This window comes from Argiope bruennichi, chromosome 11, assembly GCF_947563725.1.
Source record: "Argiope bruennichi chromosome 11, qqArgBrue1.1, whole genome shotgun sequence".
Lineage (NCBI taxonomy): Eukaryota > Metazoa > Arthropoda > Arachnida > Araneae > Araneidae > Argiope > Argiope bruennichi.
In genome coordinates this window covers 70144240-70162337 of record NC_079161.1, presented here as the reverse complement: position 1 = coordinate 70162337, position 18098 = coordinate 70144240, and the positions used below count along the sequence as shown (strand labels likewise).

Sequence of the window (18098 nt, the reverse complement as noted above, 5' to 3'; positions counted from 1 at the left end):
TATGCGAAAGAGTACAAAATAATTATATTGTCACGTAGATGAGGTGAATGTAGTAAGTCCAATAGAAATGAACACACTCAAGATCAACTGAAGAGTTTAATACGAATCTAACCGATTGGGAAACTAATATACAGTTGAAGAACCTTCTAGAATTTGAAGGCCCGCAGAAAATTAGGAATTTACATAAATAACATATTAGAATAATTAACATAAATTTGCATAACTAACATAAGTTTGATATAAAGGAAATTGAAATTAACAATCAATTTTTGACAGTTCGTCTCGCTTATATTCGAACCCGCAACCTTCCGCTCCGCTATGAGATGCGTCGTTCAGCCGACTGAGCCATCAGCTTGGTCGGAAGGAGCAATTTTCGCTACATTTCCCCCTCCTTCGGAGGAAGCAGCGTCCGGCTGCAATCTGGTGTGGCTCCTCGTAACAGGTCTAATGGAAATATAAGGCATCCCTCCATCAACAAATTGTCTTCTTGGATCAAGATAGGGTTTTAGTCGTAGTACATGGACGATGTCTTTTGAACTCCGACGCCCTCTATTTCGTTCCATACTTTCTACTTCATACGTCACGTCAGATAGTCGTCGTGTTACTCGATAAGGTCCGAAGTAGCGCCTTAAGAGCTTGTCGGATAATCCCACCTTTCGTACCGGGGTGAACACCCATACTAAATCCCCGATATTGTAGCTGACAGGCCGATGTCTCTCATCATATCGGCGCTTAATGTAACTTGTGCTTCGCGGATGTGGAGTTTTGCTAGCTGCCTAGCTTCTTCAGCCTTGGTAATCAGATGGTGAACATAACTGTCGTCGGAAGTTTCGGCGTTAGACGGGAAAATTGCGTCAAGAGGAGTCTGGATTTCTCTACCGTGAACAAGAAAGAATGGACTAAATCCCGTGGTGTCTTGTTTTGCTGAATTGTAGGCAAAAGTCACAAAGGGCTAAATGGTATCCCAATTTCTTTGTTCAACGTCTACGTACATAGATAGCATGTCTGCCAATGTCCTGTTGAATCTTTCTGTCAACCCATTGGTCTGTGGATGGTAGACGGTTGTCAGAAGATGTGACGTCTGGCATAACTGATTGATGTCTTCAACAATGTTGGCTAAAAAGTTACGTCCTCGATCACTTATCATTTCCTTGGGAGCCCCGTGCTTCAGTACAATTTCTTCAACTATGAATTTAGCAATTTCGGCGGCCTCAGCGGTTGGAACTGCCTTTGTAACTGTGAATCTGGTTAGGTAATCCGTGCAAACAATAATCTACTTATTCTCATTTTGGGTAACTGGAAAGCGTCCAAGTAAATCTATTCCAATTTTGACAAACGGTATGTCAGGGGGTTTTATTGGATGGAGCTGCCCCGGTGGCAATTGTGGTGGTGATTTTCGTCTTTGGCATTCTCGACAGTGTGATACATATCTATGTATGCTCCCATACAACCCTGGCCAAAAGTATTTCCTTTTTATTCTGTCATCTGTTTTGGCAAAAGCGAGATGACCGGCGGTAGGAGCATCGTGAAGGCTTAGTACATCGCTACGAAGCTGCTTTGGTACCACCAAAAGCCATTGCTGTCCCATCGGATCATAGTTTCTTTTATACAGTATACCACTTCTCATTTGATAACTTTGGTACGCTTCACCTCTCTTGAGGATTGCTATGATGGTCTTCAATTGTTTATCCTTTCGTTGCTCTTTTGCAGGGGTTTTGCGATATCAGCGAAATTTTTGATGAATCGTCGATAGTATGAGCATAGGCCTAGAAAACTTCGGACATCGGCGATATTTTCTGGGGTCGGGAACTTTTCTACGGCTACGATTTTCTGTGAATCCGGATAGATTCCATCTTGCTCAACTAGGTGCCCCAGTATCGTTAGCTTCTTTTTGCCAAATGAACATTTCTTCGAATTTAGCGTCAGTCCCGCTCCCTGGATACACTTCAGAACTTTCCTCAAGCGCATTTGATGTTCTTGGAAATTCGGTGCGTACACGATGATATCGTCTAGATAGCAAAGACAAATATTCCACTTTAGGCCCCTTAGTACCGTGTCCATCATCCGTTCGAAAGTAGCAGGGGCGTTGCATAGCCCAAATGGCACGACTTTAAATTCATAAAGACCATCTGATGTCACGAAGGCTGTCTTTTCTCTATCTTTGTCGTCAACCTCTATTTGCCAATAGCCTGACTTCAGATCCATCATAGAGAAAATCTTTGCACCGGCTAGACAGTTCAAGGCGTCATCGATGCGAGGTAATGGATATACATCCTTTTTGGTTGTCTTGTTCAATCTTCTATAATCGACACAAAATCGCCATTCACCATTTTTCTTCTTCACAAGGACGACTGGAGATAACCATGGGCTGTTTGACGGCTGTATCACGTCTTTCAGCATCCGCTGCACCTCCTCGGCAATCGCGCGTTTTTCAATGGCTGATACACGGTACGTCTTTGCTTGATTGGTGTGTTGTCACCTGTATCGATCTTATGTCTCACGGAACTGCATCCAGATTTTCTCAATGTCCCCTTAAAGTGAAAAATGTCACTAAATTCTTCTAGTAGACTCAATAGCTCTTCTTTTTCAGTATTTGTTAGATCAGAATCGAGAATTTCTCTTAACTTTTCTCGTGTTGCTCTTTTTCTGGATTTGTGTCCCTGTGAACGTTCTCGCTCTTTATCACTCAAGGAGCAGATTGCGTCATTAGCTATTGTCGTTAAGCACCCTATATTCATCCCTTTCGGAATCAATTCAGTTTGTCGGGAACAGTTTGTTATCCACACCTTACAATAGCCATTCTCAATGTCGACAACCAAGGCTGGTATAGATAACTCCTTTTCGTACCTCAGAATTGTACTACGAACAAGCATAGCTCCATCTGCTTCCTGCACTTGCGAATTCAAAGCACATATTTGTCTTGTTGAGTTAGATTCAATTAAGTAATCCGATGCGGCAATCAAAGAGCAATCCGATTCCTTTGAACCCGAGTTGTACGGAAGGATTTCGGCAAGTTGGAGCTCTTTGTTTCCACAATCAATAACGGCATCGGAGGCACGGAAAAAGTCCCAGCCAAGTATCATTTGATGGCTACACTGAGGAAAGACGAGAAATTCAAACGGCTTCACGGTCCCGTTCAAGTCCATTTTTAATACACAGCGTCCAGAGGCGGCTACAGTTTTACCACAAGCAGTTTTCAGTATAGGTCCATTCTCAATAAACATAGGGGCATTCAATTGTCGGCGTAATTCTTCAGATATGACGAAATAATTGGAACCAGAATCAAAGAGGGCTTTTACACATTGTCCATTTCCGCGATATAGGTGGTGTTCTCTTTTAACTTCGCTGTGGTGTACGTCGGAGGATTTTCTTCCACTGCGGCCTTACCTCCTGTACAGGTCGCCCGAGTTAGTTTTCCTCAGCGAGTTGGCGCGGAGAAAGACTGGAACGGCGTGCTGGTGAATGCGACTCTCGGCGGTTGAGGGAACGTCGTGGATAAGGTGAAATGCTTCTTATTCTGGAAGAATTAGGCTGTGCGTAGTCGTCGTCGAAGCTAGCGAGGGAATCAGCATACACATCTCGTCGAGGGTTAATGGTTCTAGTGGCTCGTGCGTTTTCAAATATTCGACGTCTCTCCTGGCAGTATCTTAGCACATGCCTTGGGCGTCCGTAGTGATAGCAAAGGGGTACATTATTATCAGTTCTCCATAAGTCTGTTCTACGTTGAGGAGTGGGTCTGTTGGTGATTTCACGCCTTGCCTGTGGCCTGGTTGGAACCGAACGTTGGGGAGTCGTCTTGTCTCTCCTTGCACCTGTAATTGGTGCGAGAGCCTCCATAACCTCTTCCTGGATCACAGATGCAATATCACGTGGTTTCTCAGTTTCATTGTCTGTAGTCCTGTACTTCCGGCATGATCTTTTGAAGCTCCTCCCTGACGATGGTGCGTACCAATGATCGGAGATAATCGGCATCCGTTTCGGTCGACACCGCAGAGACATTAGGTAGTCTCTGAAATCGTGGTCGAACGATGCGTCTTCGGCGAAGGATCTCTATGTGACGGCATCGTTTTACGAAAGCGTCCGTAGTTTCATATTCTTGAGACGATAAAATCTGGTACAAGTCCTCTGCAATGCCCTTCATGAGATGGGCCACTTTCTCGTCTTCAGCCATAGAGGGGTTAACATTCCGGCAAAGAGAAAGAACATCTTGAATGTAAGATTCAGATGACTCGCCAATTCGCTGCGCACGGGTGAGTAGCAGGCTTTCAGCCTCGCGCTTTCTATCAGCCGCACGACAAAATGTGTTTTTCAGCGAATTCCGAAAAACAGTCCAGTCAGTGAAAGTGTCTTCATTGTTATCGAACCATTGTCGGGATGTTCCGGCGAGGTAAAAGATGACGTTCGCTAAGCACATTTGGTCATCCCAGTGATTGTAGTTCGCTATTCTATCAAAATCCTTGAGCCACTGGTTAGCGTCTTCCTGGTTGTCTCCAGAGAAAATACAAGGGCTTCTGGGGAACTGATGCAATGTTACTCGGAGCAGAACTGGCACCAGCTGAAAATTTCTGATCGGCTTCTCCTTCAACCATTTTCCTTAATTGTCTAGTCGGATCCGGTAGGAGACCAAATTCAGGATTGAGTCCTTGAATACGTCGGCTTTGGCTTAACTCTTCCGTTGTCTTACACGGCGCCTCCACCAAACTGTCACGTAGATGAGGTGAATGTAGTAAGTCCAATAGAAATGAACACACTCAAGATCAACTGAAGAGTTTAATACCAATCTAACCGATTGGGAAACTATTTATATACAGTTGGAGAACCTTCTAGAATTTGAAGGCCCGCAGAAAATTAGGAATTTACATAAATAACATATTAGAATAAATAACAAATTTGCATAATTAACATAAGTTTGACATAAAGCAAATTGAAATTAAAAATCAATTTTTGACAGTTCGTCTCGCTTATATTCGAACCCGCAACCTTCCGCTCTGCTATGAGATGCGTCGTTTAGCCGACTGAGCCATCGGCGCTTGGTCTGAAGGAGAAATTTTCGCTACAATATATATGTGTGTGTAGTGCAGAGACTTCACTGAGATAGTTAGCACTAAGACTTAAAATGGGACTTTAAAACATAAATATTGAGTAAAAATTAAATTTAAACAGATAGTAACTAAAATTATTATACTTGCACTCTTAGGAAATAAATTTGGCCCATACTTATTTTTATCCTTCATTTCGATGAAAATGTGTTTAATAGAAATTTTGAAAACCCGATTCTCATCTCTATAAGTTGAAAACTCTAGCTCATGCCTCGCGCGTAATCTCCATTTTCCTTATTTCCCCACCTATGGTTTTAATAGACTGAACCAATCTCATAGGGAGGCACTATTGGAAAGATTCGCTAGTCTCTACAACGGGGAGATGCATCCTTGTTTCTCCAGTTCATATACAAGATGTTTATTGACCATGCGCTCAAACATCTTACAAAGGCAACTAGTCAGAGCAATTGGTCTGTAGTTTAGAGGATTTGTTGGTTTCTTATCAGGTTTTAAGATTGGGATGACAATAGCTTCGCGTCATTGTGAAGGATACTTCCGGTCAAGTCATATTTTATTAAATAATAATACTAGCAGATTCGAAAGGGAAGTTGTATTCAGATGGCAGAGCATAATATATGTGATCCCATCTAGCCCTGGACTGGTAACATGGGGTGATATAAAGCCATTTGCAGTTCAAACATTCTGAATTCACAGTTATAAGGAAGAGGACATCGGTCATTAAAGCGCAGATGCAACCGTTCCGTCCAGCTGTGTCATAGTAAACTTTAAAAATTGTGAATTAATACTTTGTTAAAACTGCATTCAAAAGAATATATATCCTTTCATTTGTAAGAATTGGTGCGTGATTTTTCAGAAAAAGAAGCATGATTTCAAATTTCGGAATTCGAAACAAAAGATGTAGATATCTACCCCTTTCGGATCTGGCGTCCTAGTAATAGTATAGCACATTTGCAGTGACCCTACTCAAAAATTTTTATAAAATGATCCGTGAAAACCCCGTGTTCTATTAAAAGGACTTCTATTTAATTTTTCCTTCAAAAGAGGGCGCTACTTGACTGACAGAGGATATTCAAGATGGATGCGAAGAAGAATGAGTCTGTTAATGGTACGTACCTTTTGTTTACTCATTTTATTGATAATAAAAATAATTTTAAATAATTTTTGAATATATTGTTTTGAAGAGTGTTACTTTAGTTAATGTTTAATGCAGCTTTTATTAAGAAAAATGAATATAATATGAGATTTAGTGATATCTGAATATGCGTTCTAACAGTAGGACGCTGGTTCTTGAAGGAAGTATTTATTAACAAAGCACGTGTTACGAAAAATTGGTTGTAATAATTAATTTAGTATAATTCTATTATTTTAGTGCAGAGGTGTCATTTGGGGGCATTTAACCTTTCTTGGATTTTGAAATTTAGGAAAATTTGCTTATTTATCCCATTTTTGGGGGGTCAATTTTATGCACTTTTACGATTACTTTGCCCCCCCCCTGGCCAAGTATTTGCCCCCTTCTGAAAAAATCTGAAATGACACCCCTGTTTAAATGTATTATACGTACACTAGCTATATCTATTTTTTGATGACTTGTTATTGGATTAGTATATAATTTGTGGGAATATATTATTTACCTAGTTATTTGCAATTGGAATTATTATTTTTTATTTTGTAGATAGAAGACGAAAAAAATACTTATCAGCATAGGATGCTCTGGCTTTGCTTGAAAGTCTAGAGGTATCAGATGATGATTTTGAAGATTCGGATGATGAGTGGGGTCTGGACGCTGATGATGTTGCAATTTATGACGATACTGATTCAGATAATAGGTAAGAATAATTCACTATAGATAAGCATTCCGTAGAGTAGGAAAAATTTTAAAAAAACTGCAATTTATTTATTATTATTTAGTGAATTTTATGAAGATGAATTAAATGTGCCTGGACCGTCTTCAGTAAATTTCCGAAAGATTCTTGTAAGTTACATAGTAAAAAGAAATCAAAAACTGAGTGGAAAAAGGCAGACTTTCATGCACCAGATACACAATTTCAATCTCCTGATTCTGACATTGAGGACTTGTATCTTCTAACACCATTCCAATATTTTTCGAAATATTTTCCCCCATTTATTTTTTCTGAAATAGCTGAAAAAACTAATATGCATAGCATATCCACCGACGGCAATTCCATAAAAACAAACGAAGGAGAAATAAAGAAGTGTGTAGCCCTTCACATACTGATGGGCATTTTACCGTTTCCCCGACAGCATATGTTTTGGAGACCAAATACTACTATAAGAATAGTTGAAGATATTGACATTAATAAAAACCGCTTCAAAATGTTGAGAAACATGATCCATATTGTAGATGTAAATGCAGATCATAATACTGATGATCGCATTTGGAAAGTCAGGCCTCTCATCCAAAGCTTTGAAAATCGGTCCAATGAACTATTGTTAGAAGAACATCTCTGCGTTGATTAATCAATTGTTCCATTCAAAGATGAGGTTTCCATAAAACAATATGTGAAAGGAAAACCAAATCCTTGAGGTATCAAAATTTTTATCCTTTGTGGGAAATCTTGAATAATTTATAATTCCATTTTATATCAGGGGGCTAAAACATCTGTTGATGGAAATTTGCAGCAAATGTTTGGCTCTGCTGCAGCTACAGTTTTACAATTATGCAACCGTATTCCATATGGAGCATGTCATAAACTGTATTTTGATAATTTCTTCACATCTATACCTTTGCTGTCAGAACTACTAGATAGAAGAATTTTTGCTGCAGGAACGATTAGACGAAATAGACTTGAAGGATGTTCCATAGAATCAGAAAAGGAGCTAAAAAAAAGAGGTCGGGGGGCTATGACCACACATGTATCATCGAATGGCAAAATTGCCATTGTAACATGGTACGATAATAAAGTGGTTAAAATGACGTCAAATTTTGTTGCTAAAAAGAAGAAGATATAGTCAAAAGATGGAGCAAAAAAGATGGCAACTACATTGAAGTTAAGCGACCGAAAGTAGTTGCACTTCACAATTCAAGTATGGGAGGTGTTGACAAACATGATTTTTTAGCCTCCTTGTACAGAATTAGTATTCGCTGCAGAAAGTGGACTGTTAATCTTTTATTTAATTATTTTTCGATGGGTGTTATAAATTCATGGTTAGAATATAGACAGGATGCAACTAAACTAGACATTCCTGCAAAACAGCAAATGGATTTACTCGATTTTACACTATCAGTTGCAGAAGCTTTAGCTTTAAAGGATCAAATTACAAAATCGAATAAACGTGGTCGTCCAAGTAACTCGCCTCTCTTAGCACCACAAAAAAATTTAAACCGTAAATTCGCCCTGTTGAAGACGTGCGATATGAAAATGTTAGTCATATGATTGAAAGAAGCAAGGTACAACAAAGATGTGAATTAGAACGGTGCAGCTATAAAACCACATCTTTTTGCGAAAAGTGCAAAGTTTACTTGTGTTTCCATGGTGAAAGAAATTGCTTTAAAACATTTCATACTAAATAAATATTGTAAATAATTTAGCTTGTAAAACATTTTAGTAAAATTACTTCAGATTGATTTATGATTTTCTCTTTTAAGCATTAATAAAACATATATCATTTAAAAATACGTATAAAAATGTTTTCTCCTTTTAGGCCCACTGTACTGATAATAGAACAAACGGAAAAGATAAAATGTACCCTTAAAGCTCCTTGTCCTATTAATAGTACATAACTTAATTTAAAAACTGCTGGTCCGAATTTTATAAAACTTGATGTAAGCCTTTAAAAAAAGGCCTATATTTCTTTAATCAAAAAAAAAAAAGGACCCGAAAGGGTTAAGTTTCTGTAGAACAAGTTTTATTTACAGAAAAAAAAATTGTGAATTAATACTTTGTTAAAATTACATTCAAAAGAATATGTATCCTTTCATTTGTAAGAATTGGTGCATGATTTTTCAGAAAAAGAAGCATCATTTTAAATTTCGGAATTCAAAACTAAAGGTGTAGATATCTATAATTTTACGGAAGAAATCTCGATTCTTTTGCATAATTATCTTTCTGGATATGCGGTTTACAAGTTAAATTCTAATTTGCAATGAATGATTCTATAAAATCATTATCAATGAAAAAATAATCAATTTTTGAAATAAACTGTGTTGCTAAAAAATATTTGCTTGACATTGATAAAGGAAAAATTACATATTCAGAAGACATTAAAATTTTTGTACCAAGCTTCACAATTTTTTTTTAAATTTACTTTAACAGACAATAAAAAGAAAATATACGATTAACATTTAAAAAAATAATTTTAAGCAGAATTCGATATTTAAATATTACACTCATATACTGCAAAAGTAGAGGGACAAATGAATAGCACAGCCAAAAATTTATATCTATATTTCTTTTATCTATTTTTTATTAATATATTTTTAAATAATTATTCCAAACTTAAAAGTAGTAATGCAAAATTAAGTAAAGGTCAAAAAAAGAAAATTGGTTAGCATCAATGCACCTTAGCTGTATTCATGGAAACAAAGTATAAATTTCAATAACAGAATATAAGAGTAAAAGATTTAAAAAAAAAAATCAGAAGTAAAATTCAACCACACTTTCACGTGTTTCTTAGGAAGTTCTTAGGGTTTATAATTATTCTCTAAAATTAGTTCTTTTATACTAATACGAACGCTACAAATCAATTTTGATTCATGTATACAAGGAAAATCAGAGAAATTTATTATAAAAGTGAAAAAAAAAATATAAACAGTAATTTTTATCCAACACGATAATTTGCTGGTATTTTTTCATATTAGAATAAAACATCGTTGACAACTAATGAAAGTCAAGTATTTACTGACTTTCAAAACCAAACGATCCTAAAGCAGAGGCCCCCTGTGTTTCTGCCCATTCACCAGGCTGCGAAAGATTAATATTTACATTTCTGAGGGATCGAAAGTTCAGGTAACATTTTCAGTTTCCCCTTTTTTGAGAGTTCTTACAGTTTTTTGTGTAAAACAAAGTATAAAACAAAAAAATTGAAAAAGTCAAAGACATTATCTATTTCAAGATACTGAAAAATTCAGATTTCAAATCTTTCCACGACGGTACGAAGGATCGTGAATAGTCTTTTGTCTATCTTTAACAAGCATCGCCTTTGGAACCGTATTGCGTTTACTACGGTGCCTGTAAGACCTATGACAACTTATTCCAACGCATTATGAATGCCAAAAGAACAGCTCAAGTATGAAGAAAAACGTGGGGCAATAATGAAATGATTAGATAAAGCAATTCGTGTTGATAGGAAAGCTGTTACAGAGAAACTCCTGGGGAGAGAAATATGTATTGAAAGAAGAAAATTAACACACAGAGTAAGCTTAATTAGGAAAGGAAATCTTGTTGGTCAAAATTTAGTTGAGAAGATATACTTTGTCTACAAGATGAAAGAACAGCAATGGACAGTGGCCAAAGTGGAAGGGTCATCCATATTCACTTATGATATCAGCATAGGTAACGAAGATTGTAAATGTGATATAATGTGTTCACACTGTGTGGGATATGCATGTATGTATTAACTTGCACCTGTATTTATTATAAAATCAGGCATTTTATATGCAAGCGCATTCATTTTTTTTTGGGGGGGGGAAAGTTAACATTTTCATTAAGACTGATTATGCCAGTATCTGCTGAAATGCAGATGATGTTAACGAAGGAGAACTTGGCATTGCTGTAAATGAGCATAAAGAGCTACAATCATTTGAAAAGTCTGCTATTGTCAATCGATTGCAAAAAAAATCAAGAACTGACATCAGTGCTCAAAAGGCATAATTAGTTTTAAGATTACAAAATATTAGTAATCAAATACTAGCAGTGGAAGCTTTGGAAGACTTAGATGGTGCAGATGAACTTACTAAAATTTTAGAAATTTACTTACAAACAATTTCTCTAAGCTTTCATTACTATCTATATCTGATGAAGAAAAAATACACTTATTAATAAGGTGATTGATCCTCAAAGAAAATTTACCAACAAAAAAAAATATACACGCAAATAGTCTTTTCGGCAATGCATTTTTAAAAATAGTTTCTCATGTAATAAAAACAATTCTTTTTTTTTTTTTTTCAAACAAGTTCTCATTTGAATATTTAGTTATCTCAATTCAGTCTACAAATAGGTAAAAGTTCATTTGTGTTTATTAGCTGTAAAAATATATAATTTATAATATAGAAAAAGTTTCTGTCATTAGAAAAATTGAAATTCAATTATAATGTTACTTTATTGCATATTAAATCTATACTTATAATACATTCCTCTTACGCACACAATTATCATATAATTAAAAAAAAAGCTGATACTCCAGATTCAGCATAAAATTATTGTTTAGTTCAAATCATATGCTTGTAGTACTTGTATTATACACTATATATTATGAAAAAAAACTGTTTTTGCAGAATATATATTTTTTATTTCATATACTTAACTACAAGCATTTCACTGCATATATTTCTTTTGACAAAAATTTCATGTTTTTGCATAATATGTATAGTTTTATTTGCTTGAAATACTTGTATTATACTTTACTTATTCCTTTTGAAAAATTTGCCTGTTTTTACATAGTATGTATCGTTTAGCTTATTCCGTATGTCTTCTTAATTTATGTTAATGTCTTTTATATTGTAATTATTATCCTAGCTGCTGATACAGAGTAAATGTGAAATTTCAAAATGTGTCATAACATGTAGCTTATAATTTTTTTGGTGTTAAATCCTTAATTTAAACTTTTTTGATATTTTATGTTTCATTTACATTCTATAATTGCGCATTTTTTCCCCCTTTTGATGTTCTTTTTTGGCACAATGAATACATTTCGATTTGGTTTATTTCATGTAGCTGATGTATCTGTGTTAATACATATTACTTTCGAATTACTATATACAGAAGGAATTAAAAATTCTAAAATTAAACATTATCTAGCATATAATACTGAATAATTTTACTAATAATCTTAAAATCTGATCCTTGATTAATTATTCTTATTAGATATCTGTATAGCTCATTATAATACACAATTTTATCGGCTAACCGATTTTCTAAGTTTCATGTGCAATTTGTTATCATTTTCACATGAGAATCGGTTAGCCGATTAAATTGTGTAATATAATGAGCTATTCAGGTATCTAATTAATAGACAATTAATTACAAGTATAATTAATAGACGCAGTGTAATATAATTTCATAAAAACCTGACACGGTAGTTAATTTAAAAAATAACGAAAACTTTGAACTGGAAATCTTGTTTCTTAAATATTATTTCATTAGTATTAGATTGCAATCCATGTACAGAATTTTCTTCATATAAATCTGTTCTCAAAGTGTTAAAATTAATACCTATGAAAATCAAGATTAATTAATTATAATTTTTTTTTCTTCCCTTCATATGCGAAAGAATGCAAAATAATTATACATATGTGTATGTCTGTGTGGACAGTGCAGAGACTTCACTGAGATAGCTAGCACTAATACTTAAAATGGGACTTTAAAACATAAATATTGAGTAAAAATTAAATTTAAACAGATAGTAACTAAAATTATTATACTTGCACTCTTAAGAAAAAATTTGGCCCATACTTATTTTTATACTTCATTTACTCCGTACATCTCCTTTAAATTTACCTGCCCTGAATTCAACTTCATTTTGATGAAAATGTGTTTAATAGAAATTTTGAAAACCCGATTCTCATGCCTCGCTCGGAATATTCATTTTCCTTATTTCCCCACCTATGGTTTTAATAGAGACTGAACCAATCTCATTGGGAGCTACTATTGGAAAGATCCGCTAGTCTCTACAACGGGGAGATGCGTCCTTGTTTCTCCAGTTCATATACAAGACGTTTATTGACCATGCGCTCAAAGATCTTACAACGGCAACTAGTCAGAACAATTGGTCTGTAGTTTAGATGATTTGATGGTTTCTTATCAGGTTTTAAGATTGGGATGACAATAGCTTCGCGTCAGGATACTTCGGCAAGTCATATTCTGTTAAGTAATAATACTAGTAGATTCGAAAGGGAAGTTGTATTCAGATGGCGGAGCATAATATATGTGATCCCATCTGACCCTGGACTGGTAACATGGGTTGATATAAGGCCATTTGCAGTTCAAACATTCTGAATTCACAGTTATAAGGAAAAGGACATCGGTCATTAAAGCGCAGATGCAACAGTTCCTAGTCCAGCTGTGTCATAGTAAACTTTAGGTTTCTGTAGAACAAGTTTTATTTACAGAAAAAAAAAAAAATGTGAATTAATACTTTGTTAAAGTTACATTCAAAAGAATATGTGTCCTTTCATATGTAAGAATTGGTGCAATATTTTTCAGAAAAAGAAGCATCATTTTAAATTTCGGAATTCAAAACTAAAGGTGTAGATATCTATAATTTTACGGAAGAAATCTCGATTCTTTTGCTTAATTATCTTTCTGGATATGCGGTTTACAAGTTAAAGTCTAATTTGCAATGAATGGTTCTATAAAATCATTATCAATGAAAAAATAATCAATTTTTGAAATAAACTGAGTTGCTAAAAAATATTTGCTTGATATTGATAAAGGAAAAATGACATATCCAGAAGACATTAAAATTTTTGTACCAAGCTTCACAATTTTTTTTAATTTACTTTAACAGACAATAAAAAAAGTCTTCTCCTCTTAGAAAATATACGATGAACATTTAAAAAAATAATTTTAAGCAGAATTCGATATTTAAATATTACACTCATATCCTGCACAAGTCAAGGGACAAATGAATAGCACAGCCAAAAATTTATATCTATATTTCTTTTATCTATTTTTTATTAATATATTTTTAAATAATTATTCTAAACTTAAAAGTAGTAATGCAAAATTAAGTAAAGGTCAAAAAAAGAAAATTGGTTAGCATCAATGCACCTTAGCTGTATTCATGGAAACAAAGTATAAATTTCAATAACAGAATATAAGAGTAAAAGATTAAAAAAAAAAAAAAATCAGAATTAAAATTCAACTACACTTTCACGTGTTTCTTAGGAAGTTCTTAGGGTTTATAATTATTCTCTAAAATTAGTTCTTTTATACTAATACGAACGCTACAAATCAATTTTGATTCATGTATACAAGGAAAGTCAGAGAAATTTATTAAAAAAGTGAAAAAAAAATTATAAACAGTAATTTTTATCCAACACGACAATTTGCTGGTATTTTCTCATAATTAGAATGAAACATCGTTGACAACTAATGAAAGTCAAGTATTTACTGACTTTCAAAACCAAACCATCCTAAAGCAGAGGCCCCCTGTGTTTCTGCCCATTCACCAGGCTTCGAAAGATTTATATTTACATTTCTGAGGGATCGAAATTTCAAGTAACATTTTCAGTTTCCCCTTTTTTGAGAGTTCTTACAGTTTTTTGTGTAAAACAAAGTATGAAACAAAAAAATTGAAAAAGTCAAAGACATTATCTATTTCAAGATACTGAAAAATTCAGATTTTAAATCTTTCCACGACGGTACGAAGGATCGTGAATATTCTTTTGTCTATCTTCAACAAGCATCGCCTTTGGAACCGTATTGCGTCTACTACGGTGCCTGTAAGACCTATGGCAACTTATTCCAACGCATTATGAATGCCAAAAGAACAGCTCAAGTATGAATAAAAACGTGGGGCAATAATGAAATGATTAGATAAAGCAATTCGTGTTGATATGAAAGCTGTTACATACTCCTGGGGAGAGAAATATGTATTGAAAGAGGAAAATTAACACACAGAGTAAGCTTAATTAGGAAAGGAAATCTTGTTGGTCAAAATTTAGTTGAGAAGATATACTTTGTCTACAAGATGAAAGAACATCAATGGACAGTGGCCAAAGTGGAAGGGTCATCCATATTCACTTATGATATCAGCATAGGTAACGATTTGGATTTGGATTTCTGGCGCAAGATCCTAATATAGAATATGCTGCGCCGAAGCAGTTTAAAATTTTCACAGCAAGATAAAAAGTAGTTTATCGTTACAAAAAGTGTAACTGACAGTGTTAAAACTAGTCAAAAGTTAAGGTAAGAAGGTATTAAAACTACAAGTTAAATTTCATGGATGATATCAACATCTTTAATGTACGAAAAAATGTTTGGATGATGCGTCTCACCCAATAAAGAATCTAAGGTAAAATTGTTGGACTTAAAATGCTTGCAACGAAGATCAGTAAAACTTGCGCATTCTATTAAAATATCTCCACAATTAAAACATACTGGTGGTGGCTCGGCAAAAAATAAAAATCTATGTGTCAAGCGAGTGTGACCAATGCGTAGTCGGGATAAAATTACATCATAGCGTCTGCTTAGTTTTGAAGACCAGTTGGCCAATTGTGGTTTAATAAAATGAAGCTTGTTGTTAGTTTCCATGTCCCATTCATTTTGCCACTGGCGATAGCACCAACGAATAATCGCTGTACGCATATCTTTATAAGAAAGACGTTGGGGCAAGATTACGCTCGCTGACTTAGCTGCTGTGTCTGCGATTTCATTTCCAGAAATGCCCATGTGTGAAGGGATCCAGGAAAGCAAAACTCTAATATTTTTTAAACATAGAAGTCGGTATATCTTCTTCACTTCCTGTAGAAGTGGATGACTAAGAGATGAAGAGTTTAGAGCCTGCAGAACACTCAGAGAATCCGTGTAAATAACAGACTTATGGATCTGTTGTTCATCAATATATTTGAGGGCTAAGTAAATAGCAGTTAATTCCGAGGTAAAAATAGTAGAAAAAGGATGAAGTTTACAACTTATAATTCGATGTCCATGAACATAGCGTAACCCACATGATCAGATGATTTAGAACCATCCGTAAAGATGGTTTCATAAGAACAATAAAATTCACGATGATATTTAAAAAGTGCAATAAAAACCGACCTATCAGTGTCTGATTTTCTAAATTGTTTAAAAGGGTCTTCAAAGTGTAATTTATCCTCCATCCATGGAGCTGCATTTGGACTATCATCCGCATATATTTGTATATCGCTAAAATCATTTGGCAATATTCTTTGTACAACGTGATATTATTTATATCAAAAAATACTGATACCAAATGATTCCTTTTTATAAAGGCCGTTCGAATATCCGTTTCCAAGGCCAAAATATTATCAATTGTTGAACGATTCTTCCGAAAACCGTTTTGAAAAGGGGAAATAAATTCATTTTCCTCCAGTATGTGAACGAGGCGTGCGTTTACCATTTTTTCAAAAACCTTACATAAGCAACTGGTCAGGGCTATTGGTCTATAATTAGATGGCTCTTGTGGATCTTTTCCTGGCTTTGGTACAGGGATTATTATTGCAAATTTCCATTTATCGGGAAACACATGCTCTTTCCAAATTCTGTTATACATGAACAGAAGATTTTGGAGGGATCTGTCAGATAAATGCTGCAGCATTGAATAAGTAATTCCATCCGGTCCCGGTGCTGTCTGTTTGCTGTGCATGCTGTCTGTCTGTCAGGGGTGACCATACACCATACTAGAAGCAACACACACTGTACAAGGCTCACTTTTATTGTCATCTTTTATCCTTAACTTCAGACTACATTGGATTTATTGGCAATAGGTCTTGCCAGTGAATGGCACTTTCATTTTTGTTTTGCATACTTTATTATCATGGTATAAGCTATATCCATACTAAGTTTTATTTATTTATATTCAGTATTTTTTGAGATATTTCGGAAAATGTCTTCCAGCTCTTAATTTTGTCCACCAGTATATATAGTAAAAACGAATAATAAGTGACAGAACATTTTCATTTCAGGATCATAAAGACGCATAACTACATCCACAAGGCCTCAAATGTCACAGTCACAGCCCCAAAGCCTACCCGAATCGGATGCAAGTCAAAGAAGAGAGGCCGGGGAAAGACACACCCAGACAGCCAGAAGTCCCCCGGATCAGCAGAGAGATCCAGACAGCTTTATTGAGAACCAAAAATAGCTTATAAACAAAAGTTTGCACAAAAGCTTTTTTTTTCACTTCACCCTTTGTGAATACTTCTAGCAGTTCCTCTCGTCAGTCCCAGCTCTAAACGTCAGAATAAAAAAACATGTTGTAAAAAATTTGCAGCGGTCGTCAGAAGAACACGAGGGCCAGCATTTCATTAGCGCACTCGTTCTGACTCAACAAGCAGGAAAATTTTAGAACAAGTAACGATTGGCCGACGAGAGAGTGCAATATCTTCTTTTGTGAATAATTTTATAAAAATACATTAATGTATTTTTTCTTTCTTTCGCAGCCATTTGCACGTAGTCATGTTATTTAAGTGGTTCAATCTTTTCTAAAAGAGTGTATTATACTTTTTGTGAATAAATCGAATTTTTCATGCAATAAAATTCATGTTCTTAAGAGCCTGGTCTGGTTTCTTTAAATCAACATGTTTATTACACACGCACATATACACATATAGTAAAAACGGATAAAAAGTTACAGAGCCTTTTCATTTCAGAATCATTGACAAACAGCTACATCAACAAGGCCTCAAATTTCACCCCTATAGCCTACCCGAATCAGATTAAGCCAAAGAAGAGCGACCGGGGAAAGACACACCCAAGCAGCCACAAGTCCCCTGCATCAGCACAGACATCCAGACACCTTTATTGAGAACCAAAAACAGTTTACAAACAAAAGTTTGCCAAAACGGGTTTTATTTTTATTTTTTTCGTATTTCTTTCTTCTTCACCCTTTGTGACTACATCTACCAGTTCATCTCGTCAATCCCAGCTCTGGCGATAATGGACAAAAAGATAAATTGCCGTTCGTTAAACATATAACTTTTAAAATACATAATATTTCTTTTACAAATTCAAATTGTCTTAAATCATAATAAAAGCATATATTTTAAAAGAAAAAATTGATATACCTCAAGCTGAATTTATTCGAATGATAGGAGAAACATTAACAAACATCCATTCCAAAGTAAGAATAAAAAAACACGCAGTAAAAAATTAACAGTGGTCATCAGAAGACCAC

General features: G+C 35.0%; 1 protein-coding gene and 1 pseudogene across 1 annotated transcript; one reads left to right on the top strand and one right to left on the bottom strand.

Moving 5' to 3' along the window:
- Positions 1 to 77: 77 nt before the first annotated feature.
- LOC129956639 (uncharacterized) lies at positions 78 to 7430 on the bottom strand. Its single transcript, XM_056068572.1, has 3 exons — positions 3890 to 7430; positions 3444 to 3846; positions 78 to 3385 (listed from the first exon to the last, which is right to left on the bottom strand). The coding sequence occupies exons 1-3, from the start codon at positions 4412 to 4414 to the stop codon at positions 2394 to 2396; spliced, it is 1920 nt and encodes a 639-aa protein (XP_055924547.1). The 5' UTR covers positions 4415 to 7430; the 3' UTR covers positions 78 to 2393.
- On the top strand, positions 4713 to 17053 carry LOC129956638 (piggyBac transposable element-derived protein 3-like; annotated as a pseudogene).
- The last annotated feature ends 1045 nt before the right edge of the window (positions 17054 to 18098 follow it).